The sequence below is a fragment of the Colias eurytheme genome, chromosome 30, assembly GCF_061535395.1.
Source record: "Colias eurytheme isolate Ceu_HAF_F1 chromosome 30, ilColEury1 Martin Lab GWU primary, whole genome shotgun sequence".
Classification (NCBI taxonomy): Eukaryota; Metazoa; Arthropoda; class Insecta; order Lepidoptera; family Pieridae; genus Colias; species Colias eurytheme.
In genome coordinates this window covers 5,248,717-5,270,786 of record NC_143009.1, presented here as the reverse complement: position 1 = coordinate 5,270,786, position 22,070 = coordinate 5,248,717, and the positions used below count along the sequence as shown (strand labels likewise).

At 32.7% G+C, this 22,070-nt stretch overlaps 1 protein-coding gene across 2 annotated transcripts in view; it reads left to right on the top strand.

Annotated features, from left to right (window-relative positions):
- Positions 1 to 22,070, top strand: part of LOC149895840 (P protein-like) — a 30,009-nt gene that overhangs the window by 6,000 nt on the left and 1,939 nt on the right. For both annotated transcript variants that reach the window (XM_090118559.1, XM_090118560.1), the window contains exons 2-17: positions 5,965 to 6,261; positions 6,646 to 6,754; positions 7,116 to 7,176; positions 7,717 to 7,852; positions 9,259 to 9,389; positions 11,483 to 11,636; positions 12,405 to 12,550; positions 13,202 to 13,405; positions 13,671 to 13,786; positions 14,436 to 14,574; positions 18,048 to 18,183; positions 18,791 to 18,888; positions 19,256 to 19,351; positions 19,653 to 19,746; positions 20,557 to 20,699; positions 21,075 to 21,185. In XM_090118559.1, coding sequence (XP_089974685.1) covers positions 6,087 to 6,261; positions 6,646 to 6,754; positions 7,116 to 7,176; positions 7,717 to 7,852; positions 9,259 to 9,389; positions 11,483 to 11,636; positions 12,405 to 12,550; positions 13,202 to 13,405; positions 13,671 to 13,786; positions 14,436 to 14,574; positions 18,048 to 18,183; positions 18,791 to 18,888; positions 19,256 to 19,351; positions 19,653 to 19,746; positions 20,557 to 20,699; positions 21,075 to 21,185 — 2,049 coding nt within the window. In that variant the 5' untranslated portion in view covers positions 5,965 to 6,086. The remainder of the gene's footprint in view (positions 1 to 5,964; positions 6,262 to 6,645; positions 6,755 to 7,115; positions 7,177 to 7,716; positions 7,853 to 9,258; positions 9,390 to 11,482; positions 11,637 to 12,404; positions 12,551 to 13,201; positions 13,406 to 13,670; positions 13,787 to 14,435; positions 14,575 to 18,047; positions 18,184 to 18,790; positions 18,889 to 19,255; positions 19,352 to 19,652; positions 19,747 to 20,556; positions 20,700 to 21,074; positions 21,186 to 22,070) is intronic.

The window sequence follows — 22,070 nt, the reverse complement described above, 5'->3', positions numbered from 1 at the left end:
TTTTTCTTTGAAAACGCGGGCGAAGCCGCAGGCGGAAAGCTAGTATTTAATAAACAAAACGTTATTATTCCAATTTTATTCGCAATGTAGATTTTTTGTTATAACGGTAACTCTTTTCGCGTAGTCGGATAAAAACATATTTTATCTATAAATGTATGGGTAATGACAAATACGTATCTAAAAGAGTATGGGGTGAAAGCACTCATATCATGGGAATTGATAAAAAATTGGACCATATGATAATCTTGTTATTTAATATTGGTAGATATATTCATAAGTATGTAGATATAATATGGTAGATATATGTATAGTATTTTGTTCGTCTATTTTGACAATTTTCAATTGAGATTTATTAAATTATTGTTCCCGATTTTTCAATGCTTGGATAAAATTATTCGTCGAATGATGTATAAAATTACCATTTTAAATACGTATTCTAATTGCCCGTATATTTGACAGTTACGTGACATTTTTATATTATCGTGTAATACTTTATTGGACGGATAACTTTTAATCAAGCATTGAAAAATCGGCCCTAAAACTTATATTACTACTTGAGTAGTTAGGATATAAAATCCTGTATGTTATTTCGGGTAGTAAACCAAATCGATAGTTTTAGAGTGTAAGACTGAATACACTCTAAAATTAATAATACCTATGTATGTCGCCATCATCTGGTTGAATTTGCTGAAATATCGCCAATCAATGAAAGCGCTAGAGTCATTCAATCAAATAGCAGATTCAACAAGATAGCTGCGACATGTACAGTTTAAAAAAAAACACACTTTAATGGTTTTAAAAAAATACACCATTTTATCAATTAAGATCGTATCGTAATATAGTATCGTTTTTTATTCGTAGTTTTTGTAAGTATTGTTTTGTGAAAAATAATAAAAAATGTCATTTGTAGTACAAGGTTGCAACACTATGGAAGTTGTTGCCGTTTAAATTGTTACAGCGTTTCCGGATAAAAAATAAATCAAAATTGATTCAGCATTTGCAAATATGTAGTTACCATATATAATATGTGCTACAGTAGACAAGTAAGAAGGTACCTACTATAATTTCATAGTATTAAAAAAGTTACTGGAGCTGTCTGTCCGTCCTTATGTATGTTATCATTTAAACTACGCAACGGATTTTGATGAAGTTTTTTTATAGATAGATTGATTCTCTAAGAAGGTTTTAGCATAATATTTTGTTCGAAAATAACTTACTTTTCTCTTTATACTATGGTTTTATAGGATGTAGACAAAGTGTACGAAGCCGCGGACGGAAAGTTAGTTAAGAATTAACACTTTTAAAGTGTTTATGAAAATTGGTTATAAATTATAATATTATCTATTTTTGGTATATTTTAAAAATGATTTCAGTTGGATAAAAATAAATCGAATAGAATTTATTTCCTTATTTTTATTTGTTATTAACAAACAGACATTCTTTGTAATTTTGTTGACACTCAAAACACCGTGATTCACATATTTGTAACTTTAAGTAAAAATAACTGCTCATGAAATGGGGAAATGGGGTGTCATGGCCATATAACACCTATTGGCCAAAGCCAACCTCACCTGCTTGTGGTGCACCCTGCTGGTCTACAAACGAGGCTCTGGCGATTAGTTTAGAGTGGTAGAACTACAGCTGCATACAGTCTCTGTATGTAGCACGAACGGGCTGTAGTTCGTCCGGGGCAGGACCACTACCTCACAGGAAACCGGCGTGAAGCATAAATTTGCGTTTCGCATTGGGTAAGTGAGGCATCCGGAAGCCCATCTCCCCCCCCCCCCTTTAAGCATCATGGCAGCGGTTTTAAACAGACATTTACCCCAGGAGGGTACCAGCTCCATCGATGCTGGAGAATCCCTCCCTGAGCAATCTTGTTCAGGCCGCCCTACGTATTCTGGGGAGGGCAAAATACCGCTCGTTACTTCCCTACCAGGCAAAAAGAGCAGAAAGACCAGCGCACCCCTCTCCACGCTCTGCGTTAACTTCTGCAATATCAGGGGTATTCACTCTAACATCAACGCCGTGCATTACCACCTCGAAACGGCGAAGCCGGCCTTACTGTTTCTAACCGAAACTCAGATATCTTCACCGTCAGATGCATCATACCTTAGTTACCCTGGCTTCAGCCTGGAGCACAATTTTTTACCCCGCGCTGGTGTATGCGCATATATCCGGGAAGATATCTGCTTTCGTCGCCTTGGTCATCTTGAAGGTAGGGAGACCAACGGAGAGCTGTGCGCCTCGTTGGCGAGCCAAGTCTAACCGATCGGCTTGATTCTTTAGCACTGCGTAGAGAAGTCGCCTCATTATGCGTCTTCTACCGCATTTATCATGGGGAGTGCTCTGAAGAACTGTTTGGAACACTGCCTGCGGCTGAATTCCACCACCGTACAGCACGTCACAAGCTCAAATTCCATCCATACCATCTGGACAGCTGGCGATCAACAACAGTTCGCTTTAAAAGAAGCTTTTTGCCTCGTGCTACGGAAATTTGGAATCTGCTCCCGCGGGCAGTGTTTCCAATGAGATACGATTTGGGGACCTTCAAGAAAAGAGCGTACACATTCCTTAAAGGCCGGCAACACACTCGCCATACCCCTGGTATTGTGGGTGCAAGTGGGCGACGATGTTCACTTAACATCAGGTGACCCGTCTGCTCGTTTGCCTGCTATTAACATAAAAAAAAAAAAAAAAAAAAAAAAGAAATCTAAATTTTGGATTTGACAAAAATATTATTAAAATTTTTTTCCTTGTTTGTTTGTTTGAACGCGATAATCTCAGAAACTGCTGGTCCGATAATGACAAATTCTTTCAGTGTTCGATAGCCCATTTATTGAAGCCCTATAATATGTATAATTTGCATGACAAACAAACAAGCAAGCAAAGCCAGGGCCGGATCTAGTATTTCTATATTTAGCTGCACTAATAAAAACGGTTTTATTTACCGTTTTAAACGAATATTTCCTGTTTATCAATTTACCGTGAGTCGTCCTTCAGTTATTATTATAAAACATTATTAATAATGAATATCTATCTAGATACTAATATTATAAAGAGGAAAGGTTTGTATGTATGTATGCTATTCACGCATAAACTACTGAACCGATTATAATAAAATTTAGCACACATATAGAGGGTAACTTGGATTAACACATAGGATAGGTTTTATCCCGGAAATCCCACGGGAACGGGAAATATGCGGGTTTTGCTTTGAAAACGCGGGCGAAGACGCGGGCAAAAAGCTAGTAACATTATAAATATAATAAAATTTTATCTGTTACTCTTGGGACTTTCCAAAATGGGGTTATCTACATTTACAAGTTACAACAGTTACATTTTTTCTATGTATGTCTTTTGCTTTTCCCCAACTTATTGGAAAAGTCAGAAAAAACTTAGGTATTTTTAAGAGTATCGTTATTTTGACCAACTATTTTTTTAACCAACTTCTGAAAAGGTTATGTATAATTAAGTACTTATGCTTTTTTATCTATTCGATGTCAAAAACTAAGTATTTCATTCTACATAATATTATTTACTGTTCAATTTCTGGATCTTTCTAGACCATCGCCGATTCGCCAAAACAAATCAAGATGGCCGCTAAAGTTTCCACTCGCACCGGTTCGAACCGGATCAAACTAGTTTACGGGGTGAATGACCTGTGGTTTCTTTAAGAAAGTTATTTTGTTTCGTTTGTATGAGTTTTAGAGTTATTTGTTCATGTTTTTAGCGACTTTCTAGTAGTTTTTTTCGCAATTTTTGATAATGGAATCTATACTAGACCAAGTTTCCGGCTTTACTCCTGGTATATCCGTCGAAAGTAGCCTATGTTCTAATCATAGACTATATACTTATTACAGAGAGTTCTAATACAGACTATAATCTATCTCTGTACCAAATTTCATACCGATCCGATCTGTTCTTGCGTGATACACAAATATACATACATTCAGACAATAAACTTTTATATTCATAGTAAGTAGGACGTAGGACAACATTTAAATAAAATTTACATATAGAATTATGATTTCAACATAGCTGCGTTTTCACATGTAAAATATTTATTGAATACCTACTATAAGTTTTATTTATATTTTTTGTGTGTTTGTCTTTCTGTTCGTCCGTGGACACACACAGGACAATTTAAACTCATGTGCTAAATTGGAAAGATTAGATTTTTTGTGTGTTTTTTATAAACTCAGAAACTAGCTGACTATTTTTGAAAATAATTAAAAAGTTACAATACTGTTACCTACATGCATGTTAACCGATTATCATACAAATAAATTAATTTTTTATCAATCCGAGCGCAGCCGGGTGACACGGCTAGTACCTATAAAAATACTTTCTTTCAATTCATACAACTTTTAAAGATTCTCAATGCCATTGAACATATCAAATATGGCTTCTCAATTTATTGTCTTATTTTCTTACATAGGTACACACAAATAAAACGTTACAACATCAGTAGGTACGTAGTTACATGATTTCAAAATATAATTTTCTATTCGCTACTTGGCGATAGTTTGTATGTATGTTACTCTTTTACGTTGTAACTACTGAAGCGATGATGCAATTTGCAAGGTGATTCTTTATAGTATAGAACACAAACCAATAAAAAATGATGTGTTACCCTCTATATGTGTGCTTAATTTCATTGTAATCGGTTCAGTAGTATTTGCGTGGAAGAGTAACAAACATACACACATCCTCATAAACTTTCGCATTTATAATATTAGTAGGATAGTAGGATAAACTTAACATTAAAAAAAATGCGATTAAACAATGATTAAACAATGATCCTTCGTTTTTGAAGTCGGTTAATTACGTAGTGTAACATATTTTTGTCTCTATAACAAAAAATACCATTACACTACCTAAAAACAGTATCTGAAAACAATTGAAAGCAGATAATAAGGACATTAAAAAAAATCTGGACATTATCTAAACTGCCTTTTCTTTATATTGCACTGCAGCACGCTTATCAGTTCCAAGAAGGCTGGTCATTGTTGATTGTGTCACGTTCTGTTTACTATTACAATATGTTTACATCCGTCCGTGCATAGCTTGAGAATGTGTGAACAGATAATCGTAGGATTGTTGATAATAAGCTACCTGTTATTTTTTGTTTGTTTATTTGGAGCTCGAAAAGGAATTTAAAACTCGACACATATTGACAAAATATAACTTTACCACTAAAATATCTATTGCATTGTTTCATGATTTAAAAAGTACATAAGACAAAAACAAATAAAAAATAGACTATAATGAAATGAAATATACCTCAAAAAAGTTTTTTGAAAAGAAAGATCGTCTGCTCTCAAAATAAATATTTTTCAAAAAAATTACTTTTAGTCGTATCGTCAAGTTAAATATAACATCATAATATCATAATTCATAACTAAACTCGATAACTGGCCTATCCAACGCAAAAAAATAAAATCAATACGAAACAGTATTTCCTGATATTAGCGCGTACAAATCCTTCAGCTATGTGTTATTACTATGTATATATAATTACAAATATTTAACGGATAAAGATGTATGGGTAAGGTATAAATCAATTTCAAGGTTCAAAAAGGCTTTATTAGTAGGGTCAGAAAAGTCTTGGTCGCGGAAGAATTCCAACAAATACCCGCGGCCCCATCATTAAAGCGGCTCGACGGAACACAGTGGGGTTTTAGTCGGTAAGAATCCGACATAACCCACGGCTCCTTCCCCGGGGGCGGTGGGTATCTTTGGAAGATTTCCCCACTATAAAAAAAAAAAAAAAAAAAAGGGTCAGAAAAGTCTTATGGCCTTACGTGACAACGTATATGAATCGTTTGTTATTAAAAAGATGTACCTTCGACATATAACGTTTAAAAACACACACACAAAATCGTATTCGAACAGAAAAAATTACTTAATTTCAATTTGGGTTAAATTTATATTATAACTTGATTACCAAAACTTTTTCAGTGCACAATTCGTAAAATCTCTAACAGTGTTAAGTGTTATAAAGTGAAACTACCAATCCTAAAGTGAAACAGAATCAATCCTAAAGTGAAACACAATTACTCCTAAAGTGAACATGTAACAAAATGTCGTTCCTAAACATACTAAAAAAGAAGAAATGTGATACACCTAGTATTTATTCTATGGTATCGTGCAGTGACCTAACTCCAGGCAGCCTGGAAGTGTGGCTAGATCTACCGGATTCCATCAAATACGATCCAGCACTTGCACCGTTCAAGCAGCTATACGAACAGAGGCATGGTGAGTCAAAATCTACTATTCATATTAGTAGTTCCTGAGATTAGCGCGTTAAAACAAACAAACAAACTCTTCAGCTTTATAATATTAGTATAAATATAGTTCTGTCATTTTTCCAGACTGGAATTAATACTGCTTTAAGACATCACAGTTAACCCCCTTTTAGTGTTACTAGCTTTCCGCCCGCGGCTTCGCCCGCTTTGTCTAAAACCTAATAAATTATATACTAAAACCTTCCTCTTGAATCACTCTATATCTATTACAAAAAACCGCATCAAAATCCGTTGCGTAGTTTTCAAGATTTAAGCATACATAGGGACATAGGGAAAGAAAAAGCGGCTTTGTTTTATACTATGTAGTAATTAGTTGATAAATTTTCATTTCCAGGCAAATTGGAATCACCAGAAATTGTTACTGAAGAAAATCACAACATCTTCACAAGAAAGACGTCTGAAATATTCCACCATGATCATAAAGAGGACAACAAACACGGAAGGTATGTCTAATTTTTATACTTAACAAGGAAAAAAAGAATATGTATATTACGTGTATGATACTACTATGGGAATTGACTGTAGGTATAACAAATTTTATTAGTATATATTTTCATATTTTTGGGATCGATTCCCACCAAGCGCAAATATTTGTGTGATGAACATAGATGTTTGCTCTGTGTCTGGGTGTTAATTATCTTTATAAGTAGGTATTTATTTAAAATTATTTAAAACCTATGTACGTGTTTATCAGCCATCTGGTTTCCAAGCGAAAGCTTAGTATGACCAGATACTGCCATATGTGAAAATTCTCCCAAAATATTTAAACATATTATTTATGCATTTATTAATATACTTTTTCAGGGCATTGGATAAAAATAATACAAAAGATGAGAAGGCTCAAAAATCAGCTAAAAAGAAACAGGTAAATGTTTTTAATTAGTACACCTAGTCCTAATTTTGTAGGACTAGCAATTTAGGAATACATGTATGTTAATCTTATATATAAAATTCTCGTGTCACAATGTTAGTCTGCATACTCCTCCGAAACGGGTGTACCGATTCTCATGAAATTTTCTGTGCTGGGTAAGTCTGAGAATCGGCTAACATCTATTTTTCATATGTACCACGGGCGAAGCCGGGGCGGACCGCTAGTTATAATATAAAAGCATCTTTTTCCGATCCGATAGAAAAGGTCACAAGTAAATAAATTACTACCTACTACTACTACTACTACTACTACTACTACTACTACTACTACTACTACTACTATTACTAAGACCTAACTTAGTATGTTGTTATTCTTTCATAATCTTTCAATCTATCTACTGATTTTTCAACCGACTTTCAAAAAACTTCCAAAAAGCTGTTTTAGTTTCGTTACCTCAAAACTTTCGATTATGTGAACCGATTTCGATGATTTTTTTGACCAGTTATAAAAAATATTTTACTCTTTTTTTTCTAGTGCCTAAAAACATTACGTATACTGAAGTTATCAGGTCTAGTAGCATGCTGGGCGCTGCTCACAGTAGCGCTACTACTTAATAGAGAGAAAGTTGATGTAGTGCTACATACTGCTGTTAATAGTGGGGAAATCAAAGGTAAGATTTATATTATAAATGTGTATATCTGTCTGTCTATTGATGAATGACTAAACCACGATATGGGAATGAAATCGGACGGTAATAACTAGCTGCGCTTCGCGGTTTTACCCGCAGTGCTCCACTCCTGTTGGCCTTAGCGTGATAAATGGGCTTGGTCTGCATGGCATGGTCTTCCTTGATAAATGGGCTATCTAACACCGAAATAATTTTTCAAATCGGACCAGTAGTTCCTGAGATTAGCGCGTTCAAACAAACAGACAAACAAACAAACTCTTCAGCTTTATAATATCAAGTATTGATGTATTACAACTATTGCCTCATTACTCACCCACAACGTAGCGTATTTCCAAACTATACATAGCCAGAACGCAACCATAGGAAACTGCTCGTGTATACTTTGTAATGCTGTTTTTAAGTTTGTTATTACAATATATACACGAATTTTGCGTACTGATCGTGTATACTTTGTAACGCGGATGCTTGCTACTTCGTTCCAAACTATACACGATCAGTACGCAAAATATAACTGAATATACCTACTACACCACTTACGCTTGAGCGAAATAATAAATATATAGGCAATCAAAGACTTGTACAGCTATATCTATCTACTTTTATTCTTCTTGATTGATTCAGTAAAATATGGAATAAAAATATTATTAGGTAAGCTTAGAAAAATAAATAGGTAACAGATATAAGGGTTACCTATGGGTTAGGTTAGGTTCGTGTTTTTTTTAACTACACAAAATAGGAGCCCCGCGAAGCGGGGCTCCGTCGCCTCGCAACCATCTTCTTCTGGACTTATTAGATTCTTACCACAGTATTACAATATTATTTCCTATTGTTATACTCTGTTCTTACATTTTAGCACTATGGTCAATTGTAAGTCGTGCAGTATAGTCGGGAACGAAGACACAAGCATCCTCGATACAAAAAATAAAGGATCAGTACGCAACATTACATATACAATACACATGCATTTTAATAATAGATTTCAAAACAGCAATACAATAATATAAACGCGAGCAATGGAAAGACGCCGCGCTTACTCCGAAACATACACGATTAGTCCGCGTGCGTACTGGCGCTGTATATTTTGGAGCGCTATTCTTACTTACTTCACTACAAAGTATACGCGAGTATTTGCGTACTGCTGTTGTATAGATTGGAAGAACTTTGTAAAAAATTTATTTCCAAACTATACGCGATTAGTTTCACACCGTTGCGTACTGGCCTTGTATAGTTTGGAAAGACGCCACAACGTATTGTTATATTTCCTCTGATTGCCTGGTAGAGATCACTACTTAGCGATAAGGCCGCCCTTCGCTGATTCTGTTAAGTCTTTGTTTTATGTATTTGACAAGCAATAAAGCATGTTCATTCATTCATTTATTTCCTTACAGAATACCACCTAGATACAACAAATTCAACATTCCGAGTATCCGTAACGCTCACAGGCCCGTTTGGTGATTCCACGAATAAAACCAATCATTTGACGGTTTGGTTACATAGAAGTATGGGGGATTATAGTCAGGTAAGTTTTTTGTGAAAAAATTGAAAAAAAAATGGGAAAAAATGTGTTAAAAAAATTAGGAAAAATATTTTTTTTTGTACCATTTGACTGTTTGGTCAAGTTGGTTTTGCAAGGGCAGATAAGCATTTTGTTGATAAATAGGAAAAAATATGTATTTTTTTATAAGTAGCTTTGTGAGGGTTATAAAAAAACCGTAAAAATATTAAAAATGTGCTCATTATAGCAGCTTGGTGTGTTGGGTTGGAAAAAACATTAAAAACTGTCATTTATTGTACTAGTTCATCGCTTAAAATTAAATAAACAGTTCATATATTTCATTTGTTAAGAATCATTTTATTATTATTATCCTATTTTATATGCAAAGTAAATGAGAAACGCTAAATTATTTTGTTAAAAATTATAATATTCATATTAAAAAGTGTGTTAAAATAACAAGATCACGTGTTGTTTAAAAATATATACATATATTTATGTGATATTTATCTACTTACATATAAAACAAAAAACCATAATGACACTTATCTCATAGTTAAATAGATAAACACCATGTTTTAGATAACAGACAGTTTATACGGAAGAACCGTATCTTTACGTGCTTAGTAATTTTGTACTAATTATTGTATGGATTTACTTTAACAATTGTTACAGATGTTTTTATAAGGCATATTTTTTGTTATTTTTGCGACATTTTTCGTTGCTGCTCCGCTCCTATTGGTCTTAGCGTGATATTATGTAGCCTATAACCTTCCTCGATAAATGGACTATCCGACACAAAAATATTTTTTTCAATTCAAAACAGTTCCTGAGATTAGCTCATTCAAACAATCAAAAATATTACACATGTCGAGTGTAACCGTAATAATGGATAATGCATTTTTTTTTAAATATTACTGAAACATTTCTCTCGACATTTTAATAAAAATTAAAAACAACACCTTTTTGCGAAGTCGGTTAATCATAACCGGTTACAACTGCCAATGATTACAAACACACAGTTACATCTATAAATATTGATACAAGTGTACGTTTGTATGTCAATAATTTTCCGTTGTTTTTTGTATACTTTCAAAACTTTTTCACACACTTTTTAAATATGTCCGCATACCTTCGATTTATAATATCAGTTATTAATTGTTTTAGGATTAGGAAAATAATGTATTCTTAATTTTTTTTCAAATACCAACACAAAGCTATGATATTAAATGTAAAAATTATATAAGCTAAGTACTAAACTATGTTTTATATTCATACTAAGTTTGTCCTAATCTGTGTTAATTTAGTAATTTATAAATAATATAAATCAGACTATTAGTTTAGAAATTAAAGATTGAACGCAGCTATACTCTAAATTTTACCGGATTTTAAATTCGATTTGAAATCGCGTTTGAATGAACTTCTTCATGAAAAATGAAGAACCTTCTTCTTGTAAAGTCGGTTAAAAACTATCGTTATGTTCTTTGGATCAAAAAAAATTGAGTTATGTAAAGTAAATTATATCATGTCTCTTTCGTTCCCTACCAAAAGAGTGAGACAGGATATACACGTAGTTTGACAAAACTACAGGAAATATATTTTTTTACTACACATTGTTAAAAGTAATAAAATTTACAAGTACTTGAGACAATGCTGTCATAAAACAGATTATAGCCTAGGCAGAGTATAAAAAATAAATTATAGTAATAATAAATGATTTTCTGTAACATATAACTAAAGATATGTAACATAACATCGATATGTGATTTATTCGTTCATTGTAATGTATACGGTAATTTACATTGTGATTTTTAATTATTTTTAGTTTATATATAAAAAACAATTGACAAAACCTGTATGTTTAGTTATGTATAGTTTTGTTTTATTTCATATCATTCTATACCTATACACATATAATAAAATATTATATCAATAAAATATATGTTTACCTTTTTATGAATGATTGAAATAAAACAACAAAAAACTTTTAAAATAATTTTACTTATCAAGTTTTTACATTGCTGTGAAAAAATCAATTTTAGTCATAGATAATAGATAAGTAGATGGCATTTTTCAACACAATTTTAATAAAATATTAGTAAGTTGTTTATATTTTCCAGGATTCCCAGAACTGGAAGGTATACCTGCAACCTGACGAAGACCTGGATTTCTCTCCAAGTGCATCAGAAACCAAAACACTAACTTTACCGGGTAAACAGAATTCCAGGATAAATTCCAGCGGGCTGGAAGATCTGGAAAATCACGGAATTAATGGTAATATATTATAAACACTATCTTAGCTTCACCTGTATGTTTGTGACCGATTCCTTTAGACTCGATTTTGATCCATTAAACGGACAGATTTAATTCAAACTTTGTACACTTATCAAGGATCGGTGACAATACAATAGTTTCATGAGCTTTTCTTATTGTAAAGAAGATAATAATATTATATAAGTATAGTTTTAACGACATATATATTTATTTAATACTAGCGGTCCGCCCCGGCTTTGCCCGTGGTACATATTTCGTAATAAAAGGTAGCCTATGTTCTTTCTCAGGGTCTAAAGATTGTCTGTGCCAAATTTCATCAAAATCGGTTTAGAGGTTTATGCGTGAAAACAATACATACATAATTACAAACTTTTCCTCTTTATAATATTAGTATAGAAAGGAATATTACCTATACCACAAGGCTATTTTTTTATAAAATGATTGTCTTACACAACAACTAGACTCACAATTCGTCAAAAATGTCCGAGCGGCGTTGCATAAAACGTTCATTGAATTTTACACCTTATTCCGTGGCAGTAATGTTCAAAGTCTATTGTATCGCTAGTTAGAAAATACACGCGTAAGAAGAATTGAATTTGAATCAGTTAATTTTGAATTTTTTGGATATATGATTAAAATGTTTATATACTTATGCAAGGTTTAGTTTATCTCTGTTATTAATTTCGTTACAATTGATTCATTCGTAACGATTCACAAACAAACAGATAAACTTTTACATTTTTTACATAAGTAATTATATTTTTCCAGGCACAGTAACACTCCGAATGATAAGCACAAGCGAGCACACAGTGCCTCTCACTCTAACCTACCAAGTGGATCCGTTATCAGAAGAGGACGGCATTATCTATTCGGCTGTTTTACTCTTACTACTGTATTTTTTAATTATTTTTGAGGTAAGTGCTATTTTTTTCAACTTATATAAATAACCAATGACATATCGAAAGGATAGATAGGTAATACACCAATTTCAATATTGTATAAGCCTCGCTCTTTCACATTACATCTTGCTCGTACTCTTAGAAGAGTCAGGCAATTACCTGACTTTCATATGGCTATTCTAGAGCATTTTTTGTACAGAAAAACGTATTTAGTTCCTTTTTATTTTAAGTAGGTAATTTTAAGAGCAAGAAAAATAGTTTATAGAGGCGTGCGTGATCGGTTGACTCGCAAACTCAACCAGAATCGATTTTTGTATGAATTTAAAATTGATTCAATTAATTGAGGTTTGCATATTGTGTTATTTTTAACCTAAAACTAAACAGAAAAGAACAAAGAGGCTTTTCTTTATTTCCATAACGTGTCCGTCTCACGACATAACTTGTTATACGTGCATTGTATCTTTATCAGTTAGAACATTGATATTACACAACATTCGATCTTCAAAGTTCAAACACGGCACAAACGGAGCAAAAATTGTAAAAAATGATATTTCGGTAAATTACCATGCATACCTCTCTTAAATATTAACTAAAAATGCTTATTTTAATATTACAAACAGTCACTCCAATTTTATTATTGCTGTACATTCAAATCTCCCTTTATAGGTAGTAAATCGAACAATAGCTGCCCTATTAACCTCATCCCTTGGAGTAGCAGTTCTGGCCATCAGTGGCTCCAGACCCACACTATTGGAGCTGGTCTCCTGGTTAGACGTGGAGACGCTGCTGCTGCTGTTCAGCATGATGATCCTTGTGGCCATACTTGCGGAGACTGGGCTGTTTGATTACCTGGCTGTTGTCGCTTTTGAGGTGAGGAATGGGGAGAGTGGAAAAATGTGGGGAAAATCTGAAAATGCGAAAAAAAGTGGCAAAAATAGTTGAAAATTCGAAAGAAAATGGGAAAAACGACAAAATACTTAGTGGGAAGTGTCTATTCTAGTGAATATTAGTCACTTTAGCTACTTTTGTGGTTAGTTTTCACAAATAATTACTTGTAGTAGTTCTGGCCTCAATTATACCATTGACTTCTATAATTTTAAACTCAATGATAATCATTGTTTACTTTAATTTCCAGGTCACAGGAGGCAGAACTTGGCCGCTGATCAACTGCCTCTGTTTCTTCACGGCTTTTTTCTCCACTTTTCTTGATAATGTTACTACTGTGCTGTTGATGACGCCTGTTACTATACGGTAATTTAATATATTATCTTCACTATTATACTAAATAATTTACTTGTACTAATAATAATAATAATTTATTTATTAATTCAAGCATCAGGACTCATTTTGTTAGTAACAATTGATAACTTAAAAATTATGTTAGTAAGAATAATACAATTTAATAAAAATCAATATGACTACTAGGAATGCACTCCACTGCTACAGTACTATCAATGAAGCAGACATGCTAATGCTCATAAAATATTCATCATAATGGTAGTAGATCTATAGAATTCGTTGAACACTAGAAAATACTAGATCTATAGAAGTTTAAGGAAACGTACACATGGAGAATAATTTTTAATAAAAAGTTGAGCGTTGTGAATAATTAGGCGATACTCAGAACTGATTTATAAATGAAGCCATTTATAAACCAGTTCCTTTCTTCATAAAAAATCAATAACTGTCTATAAATGCATGTAAATACTTTCGAATAAAATTAGAAACTAAAAATAGGAAGAAATCATGTATATCTATTTGTCTTTCTATGGCATTATATCTTTCAATTTATTTTGTGACTTAAATAAGATATTTGACACACACAAACAGACACACAAATTAGTCTTCTTTCACATATGATTTCCTCCAACTATTTTGTATTAATATTACATATTTCCAGATTATGCGAAGTGATGCAACTAAACCCAGTCCCAGTACTAATGTCGATGGTGATATTCAGTAACGTGGGGGGGGCAGCCACCCCCGTGGGGGATCCCCCCAATGTGATTATAGCCAGCCACCCCTCTGTGTTGGCTTCGGTAAGTTATCTTAATGTATATAAATCTCGTGTTACAATGTTTGTCCTCAATGGACTCCTAAACCACTTAACCGATTATAATAAAATTCGCACACCATGTGCAGTTCGATCCAACTTGAGAGATAGGATAGTTTAAACATGTAGGTACCACGGGCGAAGCCGGGGCGGACCGCTAGTTATATTATAAAAAGGAAAGATTTGTTTGTTTGAATTGAATTGATTAGCCTCCGAAACTACTGAGAACTGACAGAAGTGAAACTTCTTTGGCATGATTCAAAGATACCAAAATCGTCGTCTTACTCCAAAACGTGACGGTATTGCCATGCTTGAAATTTTACTCTCAACGCGCCAAAATAAGTTTCACTTCAAAAAAAAGATCCGGAGATTATCGCTTAAAAAAAACCCTCAGCTTTACATTATAAGTATAGATTTCATAATATATTCTAACAAATTAAAATACCAATAGTATTAAACATAATATTACACATATAATACATAATACAATAGTATTAAATAGTATTAATACAATCTATACTAATATTATAAATGCGAAAGTAACTCTGTCTGTCGGTCTGTTACTCAATCACGCCTAAACTACTGAACCAATTTGCATGAAATTTGGTATGGAGATATTTTTATACCCGAGAAAGGACATAGGCTACCTTTTATTACGAAATATGTACCACGGGCGAAGCCGGGGCGGACCTCTAGTAGTCTATAAACTATTGTGCCACCAAAATCAACATACTAATATTTTTTTAGAACCACTATCTAAATGTACGTACCAGAATAAATTATACACCATACCCATTGACGCATAATCAACAACTAGACTCACAATCACGCTCACAAATTTTTCTAAGGATCGACTGTGAACATTACTGCCACGAAATAAAGTGTTAATTTCATTGAATTTTTTATACAACGCCGCTTGAACATTTTTAGACGATTGTGAGACTATACTCTGTCCATTATATTATTTGCTTTTTGACAGCTTCACGCCTATGTAGGATTGTATTGTCTATGTTAAAATGTCATACAAATAATTATCGTACTTCATGGACAGGTCCCGCCCACTTAGTGATGCCTACACAGAATTATTCAATGATGGGTCGATAGATTAAAATAATCGATAGAAATACTCTGTAAAATATATCCGATACAGAAAAACTCTTCTATTATGTTATAAAATTTAAACGTAAGGACAACCAAATTGTAAGATATAAACCAATAAATAATAAAATATTAGTTTAGTTTAGTTTTAACATACGATGCATAGATATGTGGTCTTATTATTACATATCTTATTAGTACGTTTACGTTGTCAATATTATTTACGTACCTGATTCGATTTATGATAATATTTTGAATTTATAATTGAAATGTTATCACAATCGATAATCTTTTGAACATCACTTCTGGTTTCACCCGTCGAGCTGTCAAAAAGCAATTCTTAATGTATCTACAGACGCTCCGATTTGGTTGGTGCCAACCATATCGGAACCGACAAGGCAACCATTCCAACATTGCTACAGATTGTCCGACGGTTGGCCTTCCAGCTGTCAGTTGACCATAGAGTAATATGTCAGTTGACCATAGTACGAAGAGAATGGGCTAAATTCTACTATAGAAATAGAGAAAATTACAGTCATATGCGGCTCTTACAACTTATTTTTTAAGGTTTTTAATGTAGCCGCACTGTCAATTTTTTTTAATACTTCTAACATAATAAAATACGCTTGATTTCTGGCATCTCTATTTGCGTAATCTTTGTTACTTAAGTCCCACAAACAGGGAAAGTCTTTATATAGTTCCAGCAATTTTATTAATATGTCACGTTCGATGACCGTAGCTCCGCTCCTGACCGTAGATGCTATTAATGCATCTACAGACGCTCCGATTTGGTTGGTGCCAACCATCCGACCACGACCAAATCGGAAAGTGTGGAGAGCGGTCGGTCCGACATAATTATTATTAATATTGGTTTGACGTGGTCGGATGCGCCAGCAATTCCGACCAAACCAACTTCCTATCCGATCCAACCAAATTGGAACGTCTGGAAGCTTTGTTCCGACCAAATCGGCTCATTCCATAGATTAATATAAGTAATTGGCTCATTCACATTCGCAACGCCGCCGGTGTAGGACGTCAACATGAACGCCGAGGGAGTTACGGTCACCGAACGTGACATATTAATAAAATTGCTGGAACTATATAAATACTTTCCCTGTTTGTGGGACTTAAGTAACAAAGATTACGCAAATAGAGATGCCAGGAATCAAGCGTATTTTATTATGTTAGAAGTATTAAAAAAAATTGACAGTGCGGCTACATTAAAAACCTTAAAAAATAAGTTGTAAGAGCCGCATATGACTGTAATTTTCTCTATTTCTATAGTAGAATTTAGCCCATTCTCTACGTACTATGGTCAACTGACATATTACTCTATGGTCAACTGACAGCTGGAAGTCCAACCGTCGGACAATCTGTAGCAATGTTGGAATGGTTGCCTTGTCGGTTCCGATATGGTTGGCACCAACCAAATCGGAGCGTCTGTAGATGCTATTATAGTGGACAAGGGACAGACCATAGAAATCTAAATAACAAGACACATAGAAGTGCTATAATGTCATAATTCGTATGAAAACCGCTGTCGCCAAAATCAACACATTCAAACCGAAAGCTAAACAGTACACACAAGTAAACTATGCCTTTTATTGGACAGCTTGATTTTAGTGAAAACTAACTTATCTATTAAATTAAGCTTTTGAATATGTATCCTAACGCACGAATTTACGTTTTATTTTAGAATAACATCCCTAAGTATATGAGACTTTTTGCTCCAATACGAACAAACGTGATAATAAGAATGGTCGACTGTGTCATTCATTGTTATTTCGATTACTATGGTGACACTCGTAATACTTGTAAATATTCTATAATTTTAAGGAAAAATGGCATTATTTCTAAAAAAAAATATTTTCCGATGAAATATTATTCCTTTATAAGTATAATTACAAGTTGTGGAAGAATTTCCGCAATGGGAATTGCTGAAACACACCATGTATACACTCATACGTCTCCAGAGCAAATGAACAGTGACGAATGCACTGGTGATGTGCAAATCACCTGAGTGGCGACAAGGTCACGCACGCTTACGACTTCTAGTGTCTTGTTATTTAGATTTCTATGGGACAGACTATAGCTGTTGTTAACGTACGTCAATAATATTATTATTATTTTCACGTGTATGTTTGTATGTAACCGACACCTTTCGACTCGATTTTGACCGACTTTAAACGGACAGATTTAATTCAAACTTTGTACACTTATCGAGAATCAGTAACAATACAATAATTTCATGATTTTGTCTTATTAAAGCGTGTTTTTATTTATTTTTTCCTGCATTTATTTTAAATCATTATACATTTATTTGAATCCTATATTTACTTTAAATAATTATTTATATTTCAGAATATAAACTTCACAAATTTCACACTACACATGGGTGTCGGCATTTTGTTTGTTTGCATCCAAACATACCTCCAGATCCGGTACATTTTCAGAGATATCAATACGTTGAGACACACAGTACCACGGCACATTGTTGGTATGTATGTATTGACTATTGTTGTAACGGATGAACGGATTGTGGTGAATTTTAGCGGAGTGATAGATGAGATTTTTTAGAAATGGTGGTTGGGGAATTCGTGTTTTTTCATTGTATACCTAGCTATTTAAGTTATCAAATTTGCTGAATGTTTATCAAATAAAGCGACTTTATACATTTAATTTTCAAAAAATTACCTGAAATTTTGTGTGTTTGTTTTTGAGTTTCAATAAGTTTGGGTTAGTTTGTGAGTTTGAGAAGTTATTTCTGCGTATAAGTTTTAGTTTTACTTATTCAAATTTGAGATTTTTTTTTCATTTGATTGACAATTTATTAATGTTTAGCTAGAGATAAAGAAAGATATTATTTTGAGTTAGTTTCTGTTATAAAAATTAGATTATAAGTAAGAGTAAAAGTTAACTTCTTTTAGAATTTTATTAGAGTTAATTTATGTTAGAGTTGGAGTAAGAGTAGGTACTAGGTACTAGTGAGAGTAAAGACTTCTGTTAAATCTTGAATTAGAGTTGAAATAAGTTTTTACGTTGAATGTATAAAATCAGAGTTTGAGTTTCAATTCAGAAGAATTTGAGTTTGAATTTTCTTCCAGAACTCCGTCAAGAAGTAGCAGTATGGAAGCGAGCTGCCGCGTCTCTGACGTCATACTCTAGAGACGAGGACATTGTGAAGAGGGCTTTAGAGAAAAAGGTAAGGCGTCTTCACACACGCGTAGGATTTTGGGATTTTGATATTTAAGCTAGTTTCAATGTTCTAAACAGTGCCATCAATCTTGTTAATAGTACCACAATTATCTTGACTTTTACAAAAAATTTCACGCAGATTTAAACAGTTGTTTTTAAGTAATAAATAAGAAAAGTACATCTTTACTAAATTTCACATACAGATAAAGAAAACAGTTCAGTTTAATTATATTGAGATATAAATAAAATATTCTAATAAGACAAACTTTACATATATATTTTTGGCTCTGATATCTACTTAACCTTTAAAAAAAATGTTTTCCTTCAAACTTCTTTTTTCCTAATAAAACATAATTCTAAATATTTGTTTCCAGGTGCAGAGATTAAACACAATGTTAATGAAGAGAGAATCCGGGAAAAGCAAAACTGACCCAATGTTCTGTTCCAATTTAGCTCAGATGAAACAAAAGGTATGTAAAAATGTGCTATTTATTATAATATTTTTTCTTAATCAAAGATATTAAAGTCTTCAGCAGACTTAATTCCGGTATCCATTAAAGAGCATTAACTTCTTATTCATGTAGAAATAGAAGCATTTTTAACGCTCAATAATTATTTTAAAACTTGAAAAAATCATCATAATCAGTTCACTCAGTCGAAGTTCTGAGGTAACAAACATCAAAATTATACCTAATTGCCTCCTTTTTTAATTTTTATTGAAATAATATTTTGTAATTAATAAAATAATTTAAGTAATATTTTATTTTCCAGTATCGAATCCGAGACACCCAATTATTAATAAAAGCTTCAATATGTGTGACATTTGTAGTTATTGTGTTCTTCCTTCACGCCATACCACAGTTACGTAAGTATATTTAAAATAATATTATAAAAAATAAAGTAAAAGTAATTATTAATGTAAAAGTCAAAGTAAAAGTTCAATTCTCAGTTGAAATGAAAATTAAAAGTACAAGATGAAGTTAATTTAAAGTCAAATTAAAAGTTAAAGTTGTTACAGAATTTGTTGAATTTGAAGTAAAGTAAAAGTAGATGTGTTGAAAAGAAATATATAAGTTTATAAGTCCCATTAAAATTTGTTTAACATTAATATACATATAGTATGTATGAAACTTAGTTTGTGTGATCTAGTGTACCTAATTCCCATTCAAATTTGTCTAGCTTCTTATATCTTTACAGAAAGTCCTATATTTATACTGAAGTCCAAGTTTAATAACGGAAAGTAATCTAAGCAGAAGTCCCAATAAAATTTATTTATTTTGTTTATGTTTCTTTTCAGGAATTCTATCAATGTTGAAGTCCCAAAAAATTTAATTTTATTACACGCTTTATATTAGCTTCACCTGTATGTTTGTAACCGACTTCTTTGGGCGCGATTTTAACCCACTTTAACGGCCAGATTTCGTTCAAACTTTGTAGATTTATTGAGGACCGATGACAATACACTAATTTGATAAAAAATTCCTATTTTTTAGTTCGGTTTTATATAAAAAGCGTGTTTTTTAGTTTTTTTTAACTATTATTATATACATTTCTCTACATAAAGTCCCAAAAGCAAAGTCCCAATAAAATAAATATATGTTTCTATTTCATCTATCTCTAGTCCTAAGTCCCAATAAAATTTATTTATTTTTACATATAATATGTTTCTTTACAGAAAGTCTATCACTCGGCTGGACAGCATTACTAGGAGCTATATTACTATTACTTTTAGCTGAAAGAGATGATTTAGAGCCAATTTTAGCGAGAGTAGAATGGTCTACTTTACTGTTCTTTGGAGCTTTATTTGTTTTAATGGAGGTGAGTTTTAATAATTAATAGATTTTGAGGTTATTTGGGATGAAAATATTAATTTTATATGCGAACTAAGAATAGTAAAAGAGCTATACCTACTTAAATTGAGTCAAAATATATTAAAAATAAATAAAGAGTGTGTGCACACGTGTCAGAAGTGAAACTTATTGGCCAAGATTCAAAGATACCAAAATCGTCGCCTTACTCCATGATGTGATGAAGGTAAGTAAAATTTCAAGGTCGCGTCATGGCAATACCGTCACGACATGGAGTAAGGCGACGATTTTGGTATCTTTGAATCTTGCCAAATAAGTTTCACTTCTGACACGTGTGCTCGGCACACACTTTTATTTTTCACATGTTTGTTTAATGTTTTTTCAGGTATTATCAAAACTAGGTCTAATATCGTGGATAGGGAGATTAACTGAAGCTGTCATTATGAAAGTCGGTGAAGAGTCACGTCTTGCTGTTGCTTTGATGCTGGTTTTATGGGTATGTATTTGTAGTTGATTTATTTTGTACTATAAATGTTTTTGTTTATTATTTCACTGATTATTTTTTGACTTGTTGTATTGTTTTAATTTTTTGTGGACTGTGTAAATTGTGTAGCGAATATAAGTATATTTTTCTTGGTTTCAATTTTAACATTAAATTACAGAAACAATTTATACAATAATTATAAAATCACACAGATAATTAGGTAATGGATTTTTATTTTACTATAATCGAAGAAGGCTTTGTCAAACGACGAAATGACAATTTTCCTATCATTGATAGCTTTTGACCACGGTTTGCTCGCGTTCCAATATCGTTGATTTTATTTTGAAAAAATAAATTATTTTTAACCGTTCTACTTTGATACCTACATACGAACAATAACATACTGCGATGCTATTTTTGCACGCCTCATAAGCGAAGCGTTGAGGTGGGTACTACTGTCACTTCGCGCAAAACATCTGATTTTTCAAACTTAAAATGTCTTTATGTATCATACATTGCACTTGTAAGATAATACATACACACACATATTAAGAAAAAACACTATTTTTAACGTTCATGATATTTTTGATGTCATTTTTGTTATTTAAACTAGTTTAAAAACAGTTTAAAAAAGTTCTGTCTTGGACGTCCGTGTGTCTGTATGTGCGGATCCTTTTTCTTGTTAACACGATAGCGACCGAAATACTTTACTAATCGAGTCTTTTTTTTTCTCTTACGCTTGAGTATGCTCAGGAATAGAACCCTTTCATTTTTCAGGGTCTGATTCGATGTGGTTTAATTGTTATTAAATAAACAAAAATAATAATTAATAAATATTTATTAAAAAAAAATATGAGGCGTGCACTTTTGGATTTTCCAAATTATTTAACAATGCAA